Source organism: Stenella coeruleoalba (genome assembly GCF_951394435.1).
Source record: "Stenella coeruleoalba genome assembly, chromosome: 14".
NCBI classification, from domain to species: domain Eukaryota; kingdom Metazoa; phylum Chordata; class Mammalia; order Artiodactyla; family Delphinidae; genus Stenella; species Stenella coeruleoalba.
Window position 1 is genome coordinate 54,720,836 of NC_137160.1, and position 22,562 is coordinate 54,743,397.

The window sequence follows — 22,562 nt, forward strand, 5'->3', positions numbered from 1 at the left end:
TTGATTTGAAAGGTTATGGCTTCAGGAAAATTTCAGTTTAGCTTGAGGTGATCTATTTTCTAGGTTGCTCAGAATGATGGCATCCCAGAAACAACACGCACTTACTCACGGTTGTGAAAAAATGCCTTTTTTGTTTTGGTGAATGTAAAAAAAAAAAAAAACCCAAAACCCAACAACAAGCATTTAAGTATGTATTTATGTATACCGATAAAAACAAATAAACCCAGAATGGTCCTTGGGCATTATAGGTTAAAAATAATAAATGGAAATTCTGATTGAGTAATGACTATGGAAATTTTTTCTAACATTTTAGAAAAGCTGTTCTCTAATGCAGAGAAAATAATAAACCATGGTATCAAACGTTCTGTTCTGATAAATGAAGCAACTACAGAAAGTTTTATTTATTCAAAGTAAACAGTGCTTTTGACAGAAAAAAATAAAAACTAGAACAACTCAACAATTCCCTTAATACTACTCAAAATGAACACATCAAACTTGATTTTCATTAGAATGTAGTTATTTTTCATACCAATAAGTCATAAACCAAGACCAGATTTTTGTATGTATGTAAACAATTATTGATCATCTTCTGGACAAGAATGCCAAGTTTGTCTCCCTTTGTAAAAAGCAATTAAAATTTGACAACACTTCATGTTTGCCTCTTCTACAGCATCGAGTCTGCTTCATCTGCATCTTTCCATTTCATGAGAAATATTAATTATCCACTGCTGTATGTAACACAGTTATTTGCTCAGGATCAAGACCACTGGCAAAGCATCTTGGCAAAGCAGAATCTCTTTTCTTCTTTGATTTCCTGTCATCAGATTCACTGTCAGATAAAGATTTTACTTTTGTGCCATCTTTTTCTTTACCAGCTTTTTCAGAAATAAGAAATACTTTAACTTTGAATGATCTGAATTTTCTTCCAGTTTTCAAGTATTGTTAGCACCTGTAAATCTCTTCTGCTGAAGGATATACACCACCTTCCCATTCACTACACATCAGTCCAATATTTCTTCCATCACAAAACCTTCAGGCTCTACCTCTTTGACTCATTTTACTCTTTTCTATTCTGTTTCTTTCCCATTTTTTGCAACACAGTTTTATTGGAGGAGTTTTTAAATTGTGGAGTTGAAGAGCTGTTATTCACTCTCTCCCAGGAGGAGGGCAGTGAGGAGTTGTACAAGAGGCCACTAAGTTTGGGGGTATGTTGTTTTGCAGCAAGAGATAACTGATACGTGGATACTTAAATATTTATACTCTATACGATAAGATGGCTAATAAAAAGAAAAATTACTAGTCAATTAAAGAGAACTAATTGTGGCACTGGGTCATTTCAAACTCTTATTTATTTGTGATGAAAATTAAAGAACAAACATCATCAATAAAAAAACCAAGGACCTACCGTACAGCACGGAGAACTATATTCAATATCTTGAAATAACCTATAATGAAAAACAATCTGAAAAAGAATATATATATCAATATGTATAACTGAATCACTTTGCTGTACACCTGAAACTAACACAACATTGTAAATTAACTATACTTTAATTAAAAAAAACAAACATCATCTTTCTTTGCTGAAAAAGTTATCTGGGGAGTTTCTCTCTGAGAACAAAAGTTGACTGGCAAATGTCTCAGACTGCCAAACTGCCACAGAAGACAGTGATTCAGAGTTGACCTCTCAAGAAGATACATATCTGTGTTTCCACCAATAGTTGCCTGTAATATTGTAGTACACTCCTCTGGCAGCATTTTGTATCTCTCCTCAGTGAGATTATCTTTAAATCTCTTCTAAAGACATACAAAGAGTTTCTGTTTGTACCCATGCATTTGCATAATTTAGTATTATAGAGAAATGAGAAATTGTCCTGATGATGAACTTCTAGCTCTAGTCCCAATTTGATGAAATAGGCAATTCATTTCACTCATTAAGATATGAAAAACTTTTTTTTGTCATTTAAATCAAACACCATTATATAATGGACTATAACAAAAAGTTCCCTTGAATTTGAAAGGTAAAATGCGAGAGGTCAAAGAAATCCCACAGGAGTCGGGGTTACTTTGGTCTCAGCTTTCCCTCATATCTCCCTTCAGGAACATGAATGGCGTTTGGCCACATCTGGCCTCTTCCCAGTTTTATCTTCCACCATCTACTGTTCCATTCTCCCCACTTCCAGCCCTTATTATTTATGCACCTCCCAAACACATGCCTTCACACTTTTGTTCCAACTGGGTGTTCCACCTTTAATACCTTATATGTCTAGCCAAACACACACACACACACACACACACACACGCTACAATTCTGGAGCATCTTTATTTGGACAAGCAAATCTAGGTTTCTAACATACACCAATGATTAGTCTATCCATGTAATTAACCATGAAGGTTTTGGCAAACCTAGTAAAACGGAAAATATACTTTATCACCCAAACTTTTGAAGAATCAAAAAAATCCCCCAGTCTTAATGAATTTACGTGTCACTCTCAAGCACAAAATATTCACTAAATATTTTAAGACCTGGAGAGTAAATGACTAAACCTAGTCGTCTAACAATGACAATATTATTTGTTGTTGAGTTAGGGCACTACAGGCCAGGATAAGGATATTTAATGAAGCGCAATAAAGGCTGTTACTGAAAGCGTAGTGCACGTTAAGTCCTTTGTGAACATCGTTTAACTTATTCCTAACAACTCTGTGGCATAGGCATGCTCGTGCACGATTCTCAGCCGCGTGTTGGCGGTGGCGGAGGGGAGCCATGTGCATCACATGAAAAGCTGCTCAACATCACTAATTATTAGAGAAATGCAAATCAAAACTATAATGAGGTATCACCTCACACTGGTCAGAATGGGCATCATCAGAAAATCTACAAACAACAAATGCTGGAGAGGGTGTGGAGGAAAGGGAGCCCTCTTGCACTGTTGGTGGGAATGTAAATTGATAACAGCCACTATGGAGAAAGTATGGAGGTTCCTTAAAAAACTAAAAATAGAACTACCATGCACCCAGCAATCTATTGGGCATACACCCGGAGAAAACCATAATTCAAAAAGACACATGCACCCCAATGTTCATTGCAGCACTATTTACAATAACCAGGTCATGGAAGCAACCTAAGTGTCCATCGAAAGATGAATGGATAAAGATGTGGCATATATAATGGAATAATAATCAGCCATAAAAAGGAGCAAAATTGGGTCATTTGAAGAGACGTGGATGGACCTAGAGACTGTCATACAGAGTGAAGTAAGTCAGAAAAAGAAAAACAAATATCGTATATTAACGCATATATGTGGAATCTAGAAAAATGGTACAGATGAGCCGGTTTGCAAGGCAGAAATAGAGACAGATGGAGAGAACAAACATATGTACACCAAGGGGGGAAATGCGAGGGGTGGCGGGGGGGTGGTGGGATGAATTGGGAGATTGGGATTGACATGTATACACTAATATGTATGAAATAGATTAATAGAACCTCCTGTATTTAAAAAAAAAAAGCCCTTTGCGAACATTATTTAACTTATTCCTAACAACTCTGTGGCATAGGGTTGCTTGTGCACGACTCCCAGACGCGTGGTGGCGGCGGCGTTGGGTAGGCGTGTACATCGGGCAGATATGGTCGCCGGGACCCTTGGAGGCCGCGGTGACGTCACAGAACCTCGGTGGGGAGGTTCTCCGGGCCCCGCTTTGTCTCGGAGGTCCATGCCGCGGCCCACACATAACCACTAGGAAATGGGACTGAAAAAGCGGCTCAGGGTGTCTCGGCGTCGTTTTTTTCCGCGTGGGGACCCACGTGCTCGTGGCGGGGTCAGGTCCACACCGCGAGGCCCGCGGGCCTGGCGCTTCCCACCGCCGCGTTCACGCGACCTGGTCCTGAAGTCGCAGCCGTTGCCGCGGCGCCAGGAGCTCGAAGCCGGATAGGCTCGGTCGGGGTTATGGAGAGGCGGGAAGGTACCAGGACCTTCTGGGCCGGGAGAAAACAGTCCCTCGGAAGACTCCCCCCGCCGCTCGCGGGATACGCTCTCCCGCCTCGGATACCGGATCGCTCCCTCAGAGTGCCGCCGCCCGCTAGGGACCGCGCTTCCCTCCAACTTCGCGAGGGCGAAAGGGGCGGGCCCCGGGCAGCGGGCTCCGAAGGCCCGCCCCGGCCCGCGCGGATTGCCGGATTCGCCCCGCCTCCTGCGCGCCGCCGATGGCCCCTCTTTCTCCTGCGCCACAGCTACAGGCGGCGGACCTGGTTGCGGGTAGCGTTGCGACCTCGCCTGGTCGGCAGCGGGCGCGGGACCAGGCCTTCCGAGGAGCGCGCCGCGCGCCCCCTCCTCTGCGGGAGCGGCGGGCCGCGGAAGTGACGTGGTGTACGGGTAGGAGCTCGTTCGAATCGGTTCCCGGGTGATCCTCGCGCCTGCGGCTGCTCGGCCGCCGCCGCCGCCAAGGGAGGAGCTGAGTGCGCCGGGGTAGAGGCCTTGTGCCGCCCCGGGGGCTGGAGCTGAAGGCGCCGCGCGGAGCCCGTACCTCGGCCTTTAGCGCGACGGCCGCAGGGGCCGGCGCTGCTGTTTTCTCTCCTCTTCCCCAATATGGCAGCGGCGGACGACGGCGGGCCCTCGGTGGGGACCGGAGAGGGCGACGGAGGCGACGGCTCCAGGACGGTGTACTTGTTTGACCGGCGCGAGAAGGAGTCGGAGCTCGGGGACCGGGCGCTGCAGGTCACGGAGCGCTCGGACTTTGCGGCGTTCCGCGCTTCAGTGTGTCAGGTACGCTAAGGAGGGATGCGCGGGTAGAGTTGAGGTTGGGAGAGTGACGAGAAGCCCAAGTTGCTCACTGGGGGCAATAAACCTGTCACTCGGCCCCGGTCCTGCGGCTTTGGCTTCTCCCTCCCGGGTGCCCGCCATGCCTGAGAGGGGCGGCGAAGCCAGGGGCCGGTCCGGGCGCGGGCCTTGGAGTGCGGAGCCGGCGGTTGGTGGGCCTCCCTCTGCCCCGGCCCTGTTCCGGGGGTCGCGCCTCCCAGACTTTGGTACCGCGGGTTGCATGGGCCCGGGGCGACCTTAGCCTCTGAGGCCGTGCAGCTCTTCTTCCAGTCAGGAAAGCCACTTGTTTCTCTTTCGGGTGGAACTTTTGTTTTTGTTTTTTTTTTTTTAAAGAAGAGAGCGGAGTTCTCCCCGATGGCTCTGTTAGGAGTGTTGTGATAGAAGTTGTTAAATTCCTGGAGTCGATTTTTCTCAGGTTCGTTCAGTGATGCAGTAATTTCCTGGGTCGTTCTGTCAAGAAGGCTTGCAGGCCCGCCCTGGCGGGGTCCTTCCGTAGTGGAAGCACTTGATCTAGAGAGCTTAGCAGGTGGAGCTGCCCTTTTGGTTTCCTGCATCCCCCAGCCCCCTGGGAGTTCCTGAACCACTCAAATGGTGTCCGAGGGTATCTGCGGAACACCAAAGGACCTATATACTCCCTGTACTAGTTTGCTTTAAAAGTTAATGATTATGTAGGCAAAGTCCTACTTTAAACTGGGAAGTCTTTTCTAGATCTGAGGTGTTGCTGGTGCTCGAGCTTCAAAGAAGGGGTATATTCGTCAGCTGCATTAACCACTTGGGGCTCTTTTTAAGCGATAGAGAACACTTAGCTTCCAAGGAAAAAGGACTTGGTGTGAAGCAGTGTTTTAACTTGAGCAGGCTGATGTTTTTAGTGCTATTAACTCTGTATACTAGTTGCTGAAATAATTGAAATCAAGACTCAGGGGAAAAAACGACTTGAGAGGAAGGACTTTGATTTGTTCTGTATTCCCAGCATCTGGAATTGTGCCTGGCACATAGTAAATGGCCAAATTAGAATGGAGACAAAACTTTATAAACTCAGAAGTTCATTCTGTGTATGGTTATAGCAGATTCCCATGTCTTTGAAAAGTGAATGAATGAATGCTCTTTTTTTTGGATGAATGTTTCATATGCATCAGGGAAAGGAAACTCTTCATGTTTATTATTTTTGTAGTTGATTATATAAAATATTTATATTGATTATATGTAAATGATTTAAAGTCATGACATGTAAAAATGATTCTAAACTATCAGCACATTAAAGAAAATAAGGAACCAGAGGGAAAAAAGTAAACCTTTTACTCACTGTGAAATTTATAACCACTGTTAGCACTTGGAGTTATTTCTTTGTATCCTTACCCTCACCCCCCATTTTTAAATAACCGTAATACATGTCTATATTCCATTTTTTTCACTTAATATTGTCAGTATTTTTCTGTTTTAATGCAAGTCTTCATAATCGAAGTGGTCTGTTTTGTACCACTGTTTACATAACCAGATCTCTCTTTTTTGTTGACGTTTACATTACTTCCAATTTTAAGCAATGCCATGATAAACATGTTTGAATGCATAGTCTTTTTTTTGGAGATTTATTTTATTTTGTTTTTTAAACTTTTTTTTCCTCCTTTTTTAAAAACATTGAAGTATAGTTGATTTACAATGTCATGTTAGTTTCAGGTGTACAGCACAGTGATTCAGTTACATATATATATATTCTTTTTAAAATTCTTTCCCCTTATATGCATAGTCTTTTATGTCTTTATTTTTCTTTGGTTTAGAATCTTAGAAGTGAGATTCCTGGATCAAAGGTCAGGAATATTTTTAAAGCTCTTGATACGTATTTTTAAATTGTTTTTCAGAAAGGTTGTACTAATCTACCCTCCCTCTAGAAATAATTCTCCCATATGAGAAGTGTCAGTAAGTCTGTTACATATATAGGGGAAGAGTATAATAACCTCTTATTACGGAAGTGGAAACTCACTTTTGGAGATGGTGACTCACTTAAGTCAAACAGATAGTACAAAAATTAGAATTCAAACCCAGAAGCCAAGTTCTTTTTGTTATTCCACTCAGCCTCAAATGATGTTCTTTGTTATAGGGAACAGATATATTCATTCCATTCCTTCAGTATTTTAACAAGGAAAATATTTTCTTTGACTAATTCTTTTCCTCTCCTTCCCACTTTTTCCTGCTGGAACAGAGAAGGTTAAATTTGATTAGAAGTGGGAGGGAAGAACTAGTAAAAAAAGGAAGGCTAACTTTTTTTTTTTTGAGAATTTAAAACATCATTAGATTATGCCACCTAATCCCATAACTTTGTCCCCATTACAGACATGAAGAACTGAAATAAGTTACTGATTGAAGTCTGAGTTTATACAGTTCATGAGCAATGAAACTGGGATTGGAATCTAGGTCTGTTTGATTCTAAAGCTTGTATTTTTTTAAAACAATCTCCACAATGTCCACACTATTTACTAAAGGCTTCATTTTCCGTTTTAGGGGAAGAGGCAGATAGTGCACTAAATTAAAGTTTTTCATTAAAACTGAAAACAAACTAATAAGTGTTTTGTAGTGCTAAAAAGTATTATGGGTCCTAAAATGTTATTTGGGGAAAGCGCACTTTGTAGAAAAGAGGAGCAATCAAGAGGAAGGAAGAGGAAAAGGTGGATTTGGCAGAAGCCCTTACACTTGTGATAAGCAGTTATTGACTCACTTGAGCCCTTGTGACCTTGCAGAATCAAAGATTAGAAAATAACTTTTTTGGCTAGTTCTTAATATGCCCAGGCATTAAGACCCATATGTGCAAACCCTCCTCTCCACCCCTAATTTTGAGGAAATGCCTACTCCTTCTCTTGTGTGGTTCCACTATTCCTTGTCACCCTTCTATAGCACTTGTTATACCATCATACTTAAAAAATAGTCTCTGCTTCTTGAAGGTAGGAGCCTTACCTAATAGTTGGTTTATAGCGTTTAGTTAAATGAATCAATCTGTTCCTTCAAACACAATTTGTACATAAGCTATATTACGTTAAAAATTCCAAAAGTTGAAAAGAAAAAAGGTAAAAGAAGGTAGATGCAGGAAAGAGTAGAAAAGTAACCTGAGGAGAACTAGTAAGTGGAAGTTCATTTGATTAAAGCATATACCAGTGCTGAGCCATGAAATCAGCTTTGAGTTTCTTGGGCGTCAAAACAAAGAAGGAAAGTTAATTGATACAAAATCCACAATGTCTATAAAATAAAAACATTCCAGCTGCTAACGATGCAAACCTTTGATTTGAGAAAAATTTCTCCCTAGATTCCTCACAAATCCTGATAAAATGGACAACATTCTTAGAGATAGGAGAGGCTCTTCTTATCTTGTCTTTTAATGCAAGGTACGCTGTGTGTTGTTTAGGGTATTGCAGCCTGCTTTAAGCAGTTACCACCCAAATTTTTGTAGAGATTTCTCGCCCAAGTGCAATGTGGGTGTTCCTGGTTTTGGTGTGGTTCAGGGACAGAGCGACTGGATATAATACCAAAGCACATTATTAAAGGCTAGTTTTTGTTCAGAGAGATGCATTGAACTATATAACTTCTGAGTGACCTAATCCATTGATGAAGTTTAAAGTAGTCAGGATTTTATGGACTACAAGTTAGTTAGCCCTTCATAAATATTTCTTAAAATTGGCTTTTGAGAGAAGTTGGGCAGCAGATAGTTTGAAGCTAACCTAAAGACATGTAGGGCTGGTACTTTGGAAGATCCATATGCTTTAACATTAACCCAGAAAAAGGAGGAATTGAAGTGCTCTTATAAAAATGAAAAAGCCCAGTTACGATTCTTTCCCAAATAGAATGTCATCCTGCTTTCATATAGAGAAAGGCAGAGGAAATGTATCTGTATTCAACGCCAGGTGAGTACAGATACACGGAAGACTTTAGTTTACATCTGATAAGATAGATTTTTAGACCAAAAATTGGAGAGAGATGAGTATGACATCTTGAATAAAAGCATAATGAATAATGTAAAAATATTTAATTTATGTCTGTCGAATACCAGAGCTATAAAATATTTAGAGAAGTTATGAATTTGAGAAATAATTTTTATAAAGGATTATAGATAAAGCAGAGAAAAAAGATAGCTTATTTATCTTAATTGAATAATAAAACTATGGAGAGATTGTATGATATATATATAAATACTTTTCAGATGTACATAGATCTTAAAGATTTAATTTAATTATAAAAATATGTATTTTTTTCTACAGGATATGTAACCACATGATCTAACAGTTGGGACATTGTAGAAATAAAGTAGTAAAGAACTGAGAAATAAAGACTGTCTTGATTATACAAAAGCCTAAGATCTGTGAAGACAATTTTTATTTCTATAAACAAATAGAATCTTTTCCCCATCAGTTTATGTCTATAGCTTCATTTCTCTTGGGTGGAATTGCATAGGATATGAGTATTTTTAATTTTACTAAAGTATACCAAATTGCTTTTCAATATGGTTGTACTGACTTTCGGGCCTATCCGAAATGTGTAAGATCCACCTTCCCTATATGGAGGCCTATACTTTATTTTTTTATCCTTCAAAATATAGCTGTCTTTTTAGTAGAACTTTTTAAAAAATTGAAGTATAGTTGATTTACAATGTTAGTTTCAGGTGTAGAGCAAACTGACTCAGATATATACACACATACACACACATACACACACACACACACACACACACACACACACACACTTCTTTTCCATTGTAGGTTATTACAAGATATTGAATATAGTTCCCTGGGCTATACAGTACGTTCTTGTTGTTTATCTGTTTTATATACAGTAGTGTGTATCTGTATTTTTTTTTTTTTTTTTTTTGGCTATGCGTCTTGCAGGTAGTTCCCTAACCAGGGATTGAACCTGGGCCACCACAGTGAAAGCGCCGAATCCTAACCACTGGACCGCCAGGGAATTCCCTAGTAGTGTGTATCTGTTAATCCCAAACTCCTAATTTATCTCCTCTGCCCTGCTTTCCCCTTTGGTAACCCCAAGTTTGTTTCCTATTTTTGTGAGTCTGTTTCTGTTTTGTAAGTAGGTTCATTTGTATCTTTTTTTTTAGATTCCACATGTAAGTGATATACTATATTTGTCTTTCGGTCTGATGTCACTTCGTAAGATAATCTCTAGGTCCATCCATGTTGCTGCAAAGGGCACTATTTCATTCTTTTTTATGTCTGAGTACTATTCCATTTTGTGTGTGTGTGTGTGTGTGTGTACACATACACACACACACACCCCACATCTTCTTTATCCATTCATCTGTTGATGGACATTTAGGTTGCTTCCATGTCTTGGCTATGGTAAATAGTGCTGGAATGTCCATTGGGGTGTGTGTATCTTTTCGAATTAGAGAGTTTGTCTTTTCCAGGTGTATTCCCAGGAGTGGGATTGGGATTGCTGGATCTTATGGTAACTCTTTTTAATTTTTAAGGGAACCTCCATACTCTTCTCCATAGGGGCTGTCCCAGTTTACATTCCCACCAACAGTGTAGGAGGGTTCCCTTCTCTTCACACGCTCTCCAGCATCAATATTTGTAGACTTTTTGATGATGGCCATTCTGACCAGTGTGAGAGGATACCTCATTCTAGTTTGGTTTTTTTAAATTTATTTATTATCATTATTTTGAGGGCGGAGCTGCATTGGGTCTTTATTGTTGCATGCGGGCTTTCTCTAGTTGTGGCGAGTGGGGCTACTCTTCGTTGCAGTGCGTGGGCTTCTCATTGCAGTGGCTTCTCGTTGTGGAGCATGGTCTCTAGGCGCGTGGGCTTCAGTAGTTGTGGCACGCGAGCTCAGTAGTTGTGGCTCACGGGCTCTAGAGCGCAGGCTCAGTAGTTGTGGCTCACGGGCTTAGTTGCTCCGCGGCATGTGGGGTCTTCCCAGACCAGGTCTTGAACCCATGTCCCCTGTATTGGCAGGCGGATTCTTAACCACTGTACCACCAGGGAAGTCCCTCATTCTAGTTTTGATTTGCATTTCTCTGGTGATCAGTGCCACTGAGCATCTTTTCATGTGCCTGTTGACTGTCTGTCTTTGGAGAAATGTCTATTTAGGTCTTCTGCCCATTTTTAATTTTTTTTTTTAATATTGAGCTGTATGAGCTATTTGTATATTTTGGAAATTAAGCCCTTGTTGGTTGCTTCATTTGCAAATATTTTCTCCCATTCCATAGATTGTCTTTTTGGTTTGTTTATGGTTTCCTTTGCAGTGCAAAGGCTTTTAAGTTTAATTAGGCCCCATTTGTTTATTTTTGCTTTTGTTTCCATTACTTTAGGAGACAGAGCCAAAAAAAGTATTGCTGTGATTTATGTCAGAGTGTTCTGCATATGTTTTCCTCTAGGAGTTTTATAGTATCCGGTCTTACATTTAGGTCTTTAAACTATTTTGAGTTTATTTTTGTATATGGTGTTAGAGAATCTTCTAATTTCATTCTTTTACATGTAGCTGTCCAGTTTTCCCAGCACCACTTATTGAGGAGACTGTCTTTTGTCCACTGTATATTCTTGCCTCCTTTGTCTCAGGTTAATTGACCATAAGTGTGTGGATTTATTTCTGGGCTTTCATCCTGTTCCATTGAGCTGTGTGTCTGTTTTTGTGTCAGTACCATACTGTTTTGATTACTGTAGCTTTGTAGTATAGTCTGAAGTCAGGAAGTGTGAATCTTCCACTCTGTTCTTTCTCAAGATTGTTTTGGCTATTTAGGATCTTTTGTGTTTGCATACAATTTTTTAAATTGTTTGTTCTAGTACTGTGAAGAATCCCATTGGTAATTTGATAGGGATTTCACTGCGCCTGTAGATTGCTTTGGGTAGTATGGTCATTTTAACAAAATTGATTCTTCCAATCCAAGAACAAGGTGTACCTTTCCATCTCTTTGTTCATCTTCAATTTCTTTCATCAGTGTCTTATAATTTTCAGAGTACAGGTGTTTTGCCTCCTTAGGTAGGTTTATTCCTAGGTTTTTGTTTTTGTTTTTTTTTTGATGCAGTGGTAAATGGGATTGTCTCCTTAATTTGTCTTTCTGATAGTTTGTTCTTAGTGTATAGAAATGCAACAGATTTATGTATATTAATTTTGTATCCTGCAACTTTACTGAATTAATTGATGAGCTCTAGTAGTTTTCTGGTGGCATCTTTAGTATTTTTTATGTATAGTATCATGTCATCTGCAAACAGTGACAATTTTACTTTTTCCTTTCCAATTTGGATTCCTTTCATTTCTTTTTCTTCACTGATTGCTGTGGCTAGGACTTTCAAAACTATGTTGAATAAAAGTGGTGTGAGTGGGCATCCTTGTCTTATTCCTGATCTGAGAGGAAATGATTTCAGCTCTTTGCCGTTGAGTATGATGTTAGCTGTGGGTTTGTCATATATGGATTTTATTGTGTTGAGGTATGTTCCCTCTGTGCCCACTTTCTGGAGAGTTTTTATCATAAATGGATTTTGAATTTTATCAAAAGCTTTTTCTGCATCTATTGAGATGATCATATGGTTTTTATTCTTCAGTTTGTTGATGTGGTGTATCACGTTGATTTGTTGATATTGAAAGATGCTTTCATCCCTGGGTTAAATTCCACTTCATCATGTGTGATTCTTTTAACGGAGGCCTATACTTTATATTATCAGGACTTAAATTTTTTACTAGCCTTGTAGGAATGATAATCAAAGTTTTAATTTTCTCTGATAACTAGGATGAGCATCTTTTCGTGTTTTCCAGTTTTTTTCTTTATGGCTTGCACTTCTTATGTATTTTCAGAAATCCTTTCTCTCTCCTCTCAGAATGATCTCCCTATTTTTCCTCTACAATTTTGGATTAAAATGTAGCTGCTTTAGTTCTCTTGGAACTTATTATTGTGTATGTTGAGATGGGGATTTTAAAAATCTATTTCTGTACAATTAAGTAGTTGTCTCAGTAACATTCATTGAATAGTTTATTCTTTTCTCGTCAATCTGTAATGTCATTCCCCTATTTGCCAAGCTCCCTGTGTACGTATGTGTGGGTCTGTTTCAGGGTTCTCTATTCTCTTCCACTGGTCTATAATAGTATATATATATATATATATTTTATTTAAACTCTCTTTTTTTTTTTAGAAATGGCTTTTATTTATTTATTTATTATTTATTTGGGGCTGTGTTGGGTCTTCATTTCTGTGCGAGGGCTTTCTCTAGTTGCGGTGAGCAGGGGCCACTCTTCATCACGGTGCACGGGCCTCTCACTATCGTGGCCTCTCTTTTCGTGGAGCACAGACTCCAGACGTGCAGGCCCAGTAGTTGTGGCTCATGGGCCCAGTTGCTCTGCGGCATGTGGGATCTTCCCAGACCAGGGCTCGAACCCATGTCCCCTGCATTGGCAGGCAGATTCTCAACCACTGCGCCACCAGGGAAGCCCTATAATAGTATATTTTAAGTTAGAAATTCTTCTCATTAAAAGTTTCAAACATACACAAGAGATAATAGTATAATGAAACCACGTATAATCATCCACATTCAACAGTTTCCACGTATTTACCACACTAGCTTCATTTTTGCCTTTTGAAGCATATTCCAGGCCTTAGTTTACTTCACTCCTGTATACTCAACATGCACTTCTATTATCACACCATCAAAATTAACATTTTCAATAGTATTGTTCAATCCATATTCAGATTTGTTTATCTCAGAAATATTTTTTTTATAGTTGGTTTGTTTAAATCAGGGTCCTTATATTGAACTTGGTTTTTTATGTTTCTTAATTCTTCTAAAATTTAGAGCATTTGAGCAAAGTACCTTCCCCCAGTCTTTTTTGTTTTTCCTGACACTGACTTGTTGAAGAAATCAAGTTGGTTTGTCTCTCATATTCCACATTCTGGATTTGTCTGTGCTCCTTTATGGTGTAATTTAGCTTGTTCTAACTCAACATATCCTATAAACTAGAAGTTATTTTTAAAGGCTTATAATTAAGATTTAGGTTCAGCTTCTTTGGGATAGGGAAGCAAAAAATACTTCATAGGTGGTGCTGGTACTTCGTATTACATCATATCAGGAGGCACATAATGTAAGGCTATTTTACCCACTCTTAGAAATGCTAAGATTGAATTAGTGGGATTCAGGTGGTTTCAGCAGGATTCCTCCATAAACAAGTTTTAATTTAAGGTTCATTCATTGATGGTGCTATTCTGATTGCCATTCCTCCTGTATTTATTAGCAGGAATTCTTTACCTCTCTAATCGATGAGGCAAAAGAACAACTTTGCCTCATCAATTAGAGATATATGGTTACCCTGAAATCTAATTGGTACAAGAAAACAGGATAAATGCTTTGTTCTTTGCCTTTAATTTGTCAGTGTTCAGAGTAAGGAGTTAGTGCCTCAGTTAGTTTCAGTAGTGACCAGTAGGGTTTTTAGTATCAGTATTGAAGACTTGAATATCATTAGTCTAGATTTTTTTAGTAATCTTCTGTGTAAGGTTGGTCTAGATTAACTAGTTCATCATTACCTGAAACAGAAGTAAGGATGCTAACCCTTTGTTTCCTGTTGTAGTTTCCCCCCATAATTTATGTTGCCTTAATTTTTTTAAGTTATACTTTTGGAAGGGGTTATAATAGATATAAAGATTCTTTATGCAGATACCCTGCATAGTGTGGCTATACTTAACCTCAGTGTTATAAAATATTAACCTCTGTTTTCTTCTAGTACTTTTGTTTTTGCATATTTAAATATTTAATATATATGAACATAAGTGTTATGTTAATACTTTGCTCCAAATAAGTTTACTTATATATTGACATAAAATTATATGTTTACTTTGCTCCAAATAAGTTTACTTATATATTGACATAAAATATATATATCTCTCTAAGAGAGCCCTGCTGATGTTAAACCCTTTCAAAATGTTCAATTAATCACTTGTGTTCCTAGGTGACATATAATAGCAGAAAAATCTAGGTAATTTGTAGATAGATTTGTGGTTAATTATGCAAAGGCAAAATTTTAGAACATTAAGACATATTTCTCAAATAAATGTAACACTAACTGTTAGAAGATTATAATATCCTTATTAATATTTTCATATTTTTGTAAACTTGAATAGTGTATTTACTTCCTTTATATAATAATTGATTTTATTCTGTTATTTTGGATAGACACTTGGCATTTCACCTGAAGAAAAATTTGTTATTACAACAACAAGTAGGAAAGAAATTACCTGTGATAATTTTGGTAAGCAATGTTATGTTTATGCTTTTATATTTAATATGTTCTAGTATATCATAGAGCAATGACTATTTTATGAGATAGATACGCATCAAAAAACTGTGATGTTTTGAGGATGGGGGAGGAAACTAGCTATATGCATCCAGTTTGTGCAGAGGTCATATTTTTCAAGCAAGATTATAGGAAAAGAGTTGATATCATTTATGGCTACAGAAGATGAGACCTTGCTCAGCACAACACCTAGCACAGATCTTCTACTTGGGCCCTTAAGAAGCTAATTCTTCTGACCAACTTGGATTCTTCCATTTCTTTTTTTACCCAGTTATGTTCTAAGACTTGCCAATTTTTCATGCCTGATTCCTTTTTGGATTTAATCATTCTTCTCCATTCATATTGATACCACTTTAATATAGTTCCTCATCTGATTTTCTGTGACAACTTAAGAATTGAGTGTTTCAGATGAGTGGAAGTATTTGAACCTATTCCATTGATATTCTTAACAAAACACAACACAACTGAATTTATAGATGGATCCATTGTTTGGGGATTTGCCTGTACAATTTTTAAAGTCATTTCATAGATACAGTTTGTATATTTAAAATTATAAATTCATTGTGTTTCGGATGCTAGCTTAGCACTTAAGATGTTACCTCTTGATTACAGATGAAACTGTTAAAGATGGAGTCACTCTGTACCTGCTACAGTCAGTCAGTCAGTTACTACTAACAGCTACAAAAGAACGAATTGACTTCCTACCTCACTATGACACATTGGTTAAAAGTGGCATGTATGAATATTATGCAAGTGAAGGACAAAATCCTTTACGTAAGTATTCCATTTATACTAATTTTGATAAACTGTCACTCACCTTTATCCCCTGATCACACGTCTTAGTCCTTCACTTTAAAAAAGATCTCTCATTCTACTTTATTCACAGACTGTGATCAGTTTTTGTGAGTGTCCTTACTTCGTCTCTTCATCACAGTGTATTTCTTTTTCTACCTAAGTCATCTTACTTCAGAATAAAGATACCTCTCCTTGAAAACTAATGTAGAATGAGAATTCATTCCTTTTCGACTCATGAGAGGTCTTGTACTTACACATCTATCTCCTGTACACTCTCCTTTCCTGATTTATTCTTCCTGGCCTCATGTACACCTCTCCCAGTTGAGAAAATATTTGTTTTATCTTGCACATTTTTTATAGCTGAACAGCACAAGTAAGTGGTTTGTGTTCTTTATCATTTCTTTATCATTTCCTTCCACCTTTACTACTTGCCAGTTTTTATCCTTCCTTTGGATTGTTTGCTAGTTGATTTAGAGAATCTTTTCTGTCTGGACCCTGCCAAAGTGTTTAATACTATTTAGATGTTCATTATAAACTTTCTTTTTCTTCTTTTTTGGCTGTGCTGTGGCTTGTGGGATCTCAGTTCCCCAACCAGGAACCAGGAATTGAACCTGGGCCTTGGCAGTGAAAGCCAGGAATCCTAGCCACTAGGCCACCAGGGAACTCCCTATGAACTTTCTTATTAAAATTTTTTTTCATTGTATATGCATTAGAGTTGGTAGAAAATTAGAAAACATAGATAAGCAAAAAGAGCATAAAGAACATCCCTATCTCTACCACCCAGTTGTAACTACCACCAACACTTCGGTGTTTATCATTTCAGACCTCTTTATATTGTTTGATTTTTTTTTTTCTTTTTTAATGGTTTTGTATGATGCATCCTTTTTTTTTTTTTGGCCGCGCTGCATGGCTTGTGAGATCTTAGTTCCCTGACCGTGGATTGAACTCGGGCCCTCAGCAGTGAAAGCAGAGTCCTAACCACTGGACCACCAGGGAATTCCCAATGCATACTTTTTTAACCTACCTTTTTATTTAAAATGTAATGAACATCTTTAATATGCATGTCAATGTATATTTGTTTTAGGGGTTACACAGTATTTAGATAACGTAATTTATTTGAACAGTGTACTGTTGTTATTAGACATTCAGGTTATTTCAGTCTTTTTTTTAATTGTTACAAATGACTGAATGTTCTTGTGACTAATTCTTTTTTTTTAATAAATTTATTTATTTTATTTATTTATTATTTTTGGCTGCGTTGGGTCTTCGTTGCTGCGCGTGGGCTTTCTCTAGTTGCGGCGATCAGGGGCTACTCTTCGTTGCGGAGCACAGGCTCTAGGCATGCAGGCTTCAGCAGTTGTGGCTCTCGGGCTCTAGAGCACAGGCTCAGTAGTTGTGGCGCACGGGCTTAGTTGCTCCGCGGCATGTGGGATCTTCCCAGACAAGGGAAGTATGTCCCCTGCATTGGCAGATGGATTCTTAACCACTGCGCCACCAAGGAAGTCCCCCCATCTTCTTAATGTGTCAGTGCTTCAGGGCTTAGTCTTTGGTCCCTTATCTTCTCCTAATTCCTCAACTGGTGATTCCATCCAATCTCATGGCTCTAAATACCATAGTTATGGAAGTGACTCCCAAATGGAGGTAGTGAGAAATGGTCATTTTTAGTTAAATATTGAAAATAATGCCAGACTTACCTCCTGAATCCGTTTTGTCTATCCACTTGCCCATGTGGCATCTCTACTAGGATATCTAAGATGGGAATATACTACACATAGTTTTCCATCCAAATTAATTTTGGTTCTTTTTAGTTGCTTAAACCAAAAATCCAATTGATTCTTTGTCTCATTCAATCTTTCAGAAAATCCTTTTGGCACTATCATCAGTGTTTATCTTAAAATGAGCATTTCTCTTTACTTCTGTTGGTAACACTAGGTCTGAGGCACCATCATAGATTACCGAGATTATACAGTGGCCTCGTCTCTCTCTTTTCATGCCTGTACACGTAAGGTTTGAGAAGTCAGATTGTTTCACTAAGGGTAAACGCCGACGTCTTTACAATTACATGCATGGTCTTAGAAGCTGTGCTTTGTATCTCTCTGACTCTGTTTCCACAACTCTTCTTGTTGTTCATTCCTCTTCACTGCCAGCTTTATTCTCAGCTTAGGACCCTCTGCCTGGATAGCCCCTGTCTCAGTCCCTCACCTCATTCAAGTCTTGTTTTTCTATTACCTTCTCAACAAAACTTATCTTGTTCACCCTATTTAAAATTGCAAACTATGTTTCCTTTATGCCTCTATACCAGATAAACCCATGTAAGTTGGAAATATTCTAAGTCAAAAATGCATTTGCGGGGGCCTCCCTGGTGGCGCAGTGGTTGAGAGTCCACCCGCCAATGCAGGGGACAGGGGTTCGTGCCCCGGTCCGGGAGGATCCCACATGCCGCGGAGCGGCTGGGCCCGTGAGCCGTGGCTTCTGAGCCTGCGCATCCGGATCCTGTGCTCTGCAATGGGAGAGGCCACAACAGTGAGAGGCCCGCATACCGAAAAAAAAAAAAATGCATTTGGTGGGGGGTAAATTATAAGTTTGGGATTAAAATACACACCCTACTATATATAAAATAGATAATCAACAAGGACGTACTATATAGCACAGACCTATAATGGAAGAGAATGTAAAAAAAGAATATATATATTTATATATATGTATAACTGAATCACTTTGCTATATACCTGAAACTAACACACCATTGTAAATCAACTATACTTTAATATAAAAATTAAATTAAAAAATGCATAGGAGCCATGTGGCAAAATGTTAACAACATGTAAATCTAGGTGAAAGGGTTTAAGTATCTGCATATTGAATGAATCTTTAATTCTTTCTCTGGGGATAATTTTTTAAATGTATAATCAGGGAGTCAGTAGATACATTCATTTTTAAGACTTTTGATATAGATTAATTACCTTCCAGATTGGTTATATGGGTTTTCATTCCTACTGTCATTATATGAATAGGCAGAGAATATCACTGTTTAAACTCCTGCTTTGATTTCTGTAACTTCACATTAAATTCCTGGGTCTTTCCCTGCCTCTGTTTCCTGTGCCTTTGATGCTACTTCTGGTTATTGTTGACTGTATGGTGGATAATTCTTTAAGTCATGTTGATCTTTTTATACTTGAAGTGAACTTACCCAAGCCTAAACTATTCTGTGTCAATGAAGCATTTATCTCTGGCTGTCTTTACTCTCTCTATTAAGCATAGTCTGTTCCAGCTCTGTGGAACACCTCTACTCACTGAGCTTGATATAGTGATAGGGCATCGCATCTAAAACTGAATTTTTCTTTCCTCCCTTCTAAATTTTTCTCCTTCCAAATTTTATGGAAAATATGACCATTTATTCAGTCTTCTAGAGCAAGTACTCAAAACCACCTTGGATTTCTTTTTCTTTCTCCCTTTATATCTAATCATATACTAAATTCTACTCATTTCTTTCTTTGAGGTTTCTCTTAACTCTTTTTCCTCGCATTTCCTACAGTGTCCCTACTTCTCCATTTCCTAGTTAATACCCTTCACCAGGTCTTTATACATATCTGATTTGTGGTAACTTCTTTCTAACTAGCTTATAAACATAGACATCCCCTGAGTGTTGAGGGTGTGGAAGTGCTTGCTGGAGTGCTACTCTGTGGGTTAATTACGCTTAAGTTGGGTTACGCCTCAGGGGAAGAGACATTAATTTATTATGTTCCCCCTTTTAATTAAGGGAATAAAAGTGAGGAATAGTTTGGGTACTGACCCTGGAGAAAGGAGAATGTTAGGAACGATGCCGAGCCAGTGATAAGCTGAAGGTCAGGCTGATTTTGTAGTAGGAAATTAAGAGCAGTTTTGTGTCAGTTAAGCAGATACATTCTGCCATTTCACAAGTTGCTGTTGTGAGATATCTGTATTTAAATTAGCTCTCAATAGACACTTTTATAGTTGCTTTATAGTTGTCCTTATATCTCAAAATGTGCTTACGTTTGACTTGTGCATGATGTAATTACATACCACAGACTACTATTTGATTTTATGGTTATGGTCTTCTGTTTGTCTCTTATGTGTGTATGTCTGTCTTTAGATTATAAACTCCTTGAAGCCAGGAATCATGGCTGGCTGACTCATGATGTGTAGTGCCATGCAAGTACGGGTTGGTGACTGCTTTTTTATGCTGGTGGTGATTGGTGATGCCTTTATTATGTTTGTGTCATTAGGATCAGGATAATACTTTAATTCTAGCTCTTTGGAAAATAAAAGTGATGGCTTAAGGTACTTCAGAGTTTCTTCTACTTTGAACTTTTATATGAAGTATTTAGGAGGGAAAACTTAAGCAATAACGTTTCTCATTCTCTTCCAGCATTTGCTCTTGCAGAATTAATTGATAATTCATTGTCTGCCACGTCTCGTAACACTGGTGTTAGAAGAATACAGATCAAATTGGTAAGGAAATAATACTCTAAAGCAATTTAACTTGTCCTTTTATAGAAGTATTACAGGTTCATTGGAGAAAAATTAGGAAAGAAAGATAAACTAAAAGTAGAAATAATTATCTGATGTCTCTTCAGTCATTAAAATTTTTTCACGTGCCCTTTTTCTATGCATATATGTATACATGTATGTGTGATCATAGTGTACATTTTGTTATTTGTGATCTTTTATTTTCCCTTAATAGTACATTGTAAACACAGCCATATCATGAATATTCTGCAATATAATATACCACTGCTGCAGTTTGGTTTATTGACTATAATATAAATAATGTAATCAGTCTACTGTTGTTGAACTTTTAGATTTTTTTTCCTATATTTTTGCCATTGTAAGCAGTGCTGGCGTGATGAGTATCCTTATAGATTTTTGTACATATCTCTGATTAGTTTCTCAAGCTAAATTCTGAGAAATGGAATTTCTGGGTTAAAGGACATGAAGAATTCTAAGGCCTTTGATTCATACCGCTGAAGTGCCTTTCAGAAAGTTGTATTAATATATACTTCCTCCAGCAATGTATGAGTGAGCCCAATGAATCACTTTTTTTATATTAACCTTTCTTGTTTTTAATATTGATTTGACTTTTCCTATCTTTTTGAACTTATTTTATTTCATAGCATTTTGATGAAACACAAGGAAAACCTGCCGTTGCAGTGATAGATAATGGAAGAGGAATGACCTCTAAACAGCTTAACAACTGGGCCGTGTATAGGTTGTCAAAATTTACAAGGCAAGGTGACTTTGAAAGGTTAGAAAACCTTACTCACTTTTTTTATGGGCAGCTGGGTATTTTAATGAGGATAAGAACTCATATTTCTTTAGTTATACATGATACATTGGCGGTTTTGATGTTATCAGCATATTTATTTAGATTTTTATAATAAAGTTTTTATGAACAATACTTAGAAATAGTCAAAACTGCATAAATCACATTGCACCCTTCCATTGAATGATTCTTTTTGCATTTCCTGAGGTATATAGGAATTTTTTTTTTTTTAATTTTATTTATTTATTTATTTTTGACTGCACTGGGTCTTCGTTGCTGCATGCAGGCTTTCTCTAGTTGCGGCGAGCGGGAGCTACTCTTTGTTGAGGTGTGCGGGCTTCTCATTGTGGTGGCTTGGCTTTGTTGTGGAGCATGGGCTCTAGGTGCATGGGCTTCAGTAGTTGTGGCACGCGGGCTCAGTAGTTGTGGCACATGGACTCAGTAGTTGTGGCTTGTGGGCTCTAGAGTGCAGGCCCAGTAGTTATGGCACACAGGCTTAGTTGCTCCGTGGCATGTGGGATCTTCCTGGACCAGGGCTCTAACCCATGTCCGCTGCATTGGCAGGCGGATTCTTAACCACTGCTCCACCAGGGAAGTCTCCCCATCTTCTTAATGTTTCAGTGCCTCAGGACTTAGTCCTTGGTCCCTTAGCTTCTCGTAATTCCTCACTTGGTGATTCCATCCAACCTCGTGGCTCTAAATACGATAGTTATGGCAGCTATGTTGTGTTCTTCGGGAAACACATTAGGGAAGAATCAGTTGGTGTTCTTATTAAGTAGTTAGTATTTGTTCGTGTCCTGTTTTTCTCTCTGCTGTGTCAAGGAAAGTCACCCAAATTTAAGGACCAGTCTCAATAATGTGTAAAATTAATATAGTTAACACATTTGCCTTCTCACTTCTGAAATTTCAGCACTCTCAGAATTTTCATCAAAATTGTAAAGACTTACAATGCCATGATGAGAGGCAGCAATAAGTGAAGAACAAGGGCTGTGGAATCATTTGGTCTCATTTGAATTCTAGCCTTACTAGTTGTATGACACTGGTCAAAGTAGTTTACTTCTCTTTATCTCAGGTTACATGTCTGTAAAATGGGGATAATACCTCATAAGGTTTTGTGAAAACCAAGTGAGTTATTAGTACCTGTAAAATCCTTAGAGCCTGGCAAGTGATAAGCAGTCAATAAATACAAGCTATCATTTTAGTTATTACTTCTCATTCGTGGCTTCAGATTTTTCTGCAACTATTCTTTTTCACTATTTTCTTGAATATGTGCCACTTCAAGGATTTATAAAATAGCCATAAAGAAGGCAAAGATCACATCTTTCATAGTCTAAAGATAGAATTTAGCATAAGATAGAAATATTAGGTAGAAATGAAAGGAGAACAGATGGTAGATTGGGGC

The 22,562-nt window shown here is 38.5% G+C and overlaps 1 protein-coding gene and 1 pseudogene across 2 annotated transcripts in view; one reads left to right on the forward strand and one right to left on the reverse strand.

Moving 5' to 3' along the window:
- Nucleotides 1–362: 362 nt before the first annotated feature.
- Nucleotides 363–3,713, reverse strand: LOC307197272 (chromobox protein homolog 3-like; annotated as a pseudogene). Its single transcript has 2 exons — nt 3,541–3,713; nt 363–1,193 (listed from the first exon to the last, which is right to left on the reverse strand). The product of its transcript is annotated as a chromobox protein homolog 3-like (transcript).
- A 399-nt stretch (nt 3,714–4,112) lies between these two features.
- The window catches only part of SMCHD1 (structural maintenance of chromosomes flexible hinge domain containing 1), a 128,692-nt gene continuing 110,242 nt past the window's right edge, over nt 4,113–22,562 (forward strand). The window contains exons 1-5 of the mRNA XM_079942278.1: nt 4,113–4,760; nt 14,961–15,036; nt 15,694–15,855; nt 20,267–20,349; nt 21,012–21,142. Coding sequence (XP_079798404.1) covers nt 4,584–4,760; nt 14,961–15,036; nt 15,694–15,855; nt 20,267–20,349; nt 21,012–21,142 — 629 coding nt within the window. The 5' untranslated portion in view covers nt 4,113–4,583. The remainder of the gene's footprint in view (nt 4,761–14,960; nt 15,037–15,693; nt 15,856–20,266; nt 20,350–21,011; nt 21,143–22,562) is intronic.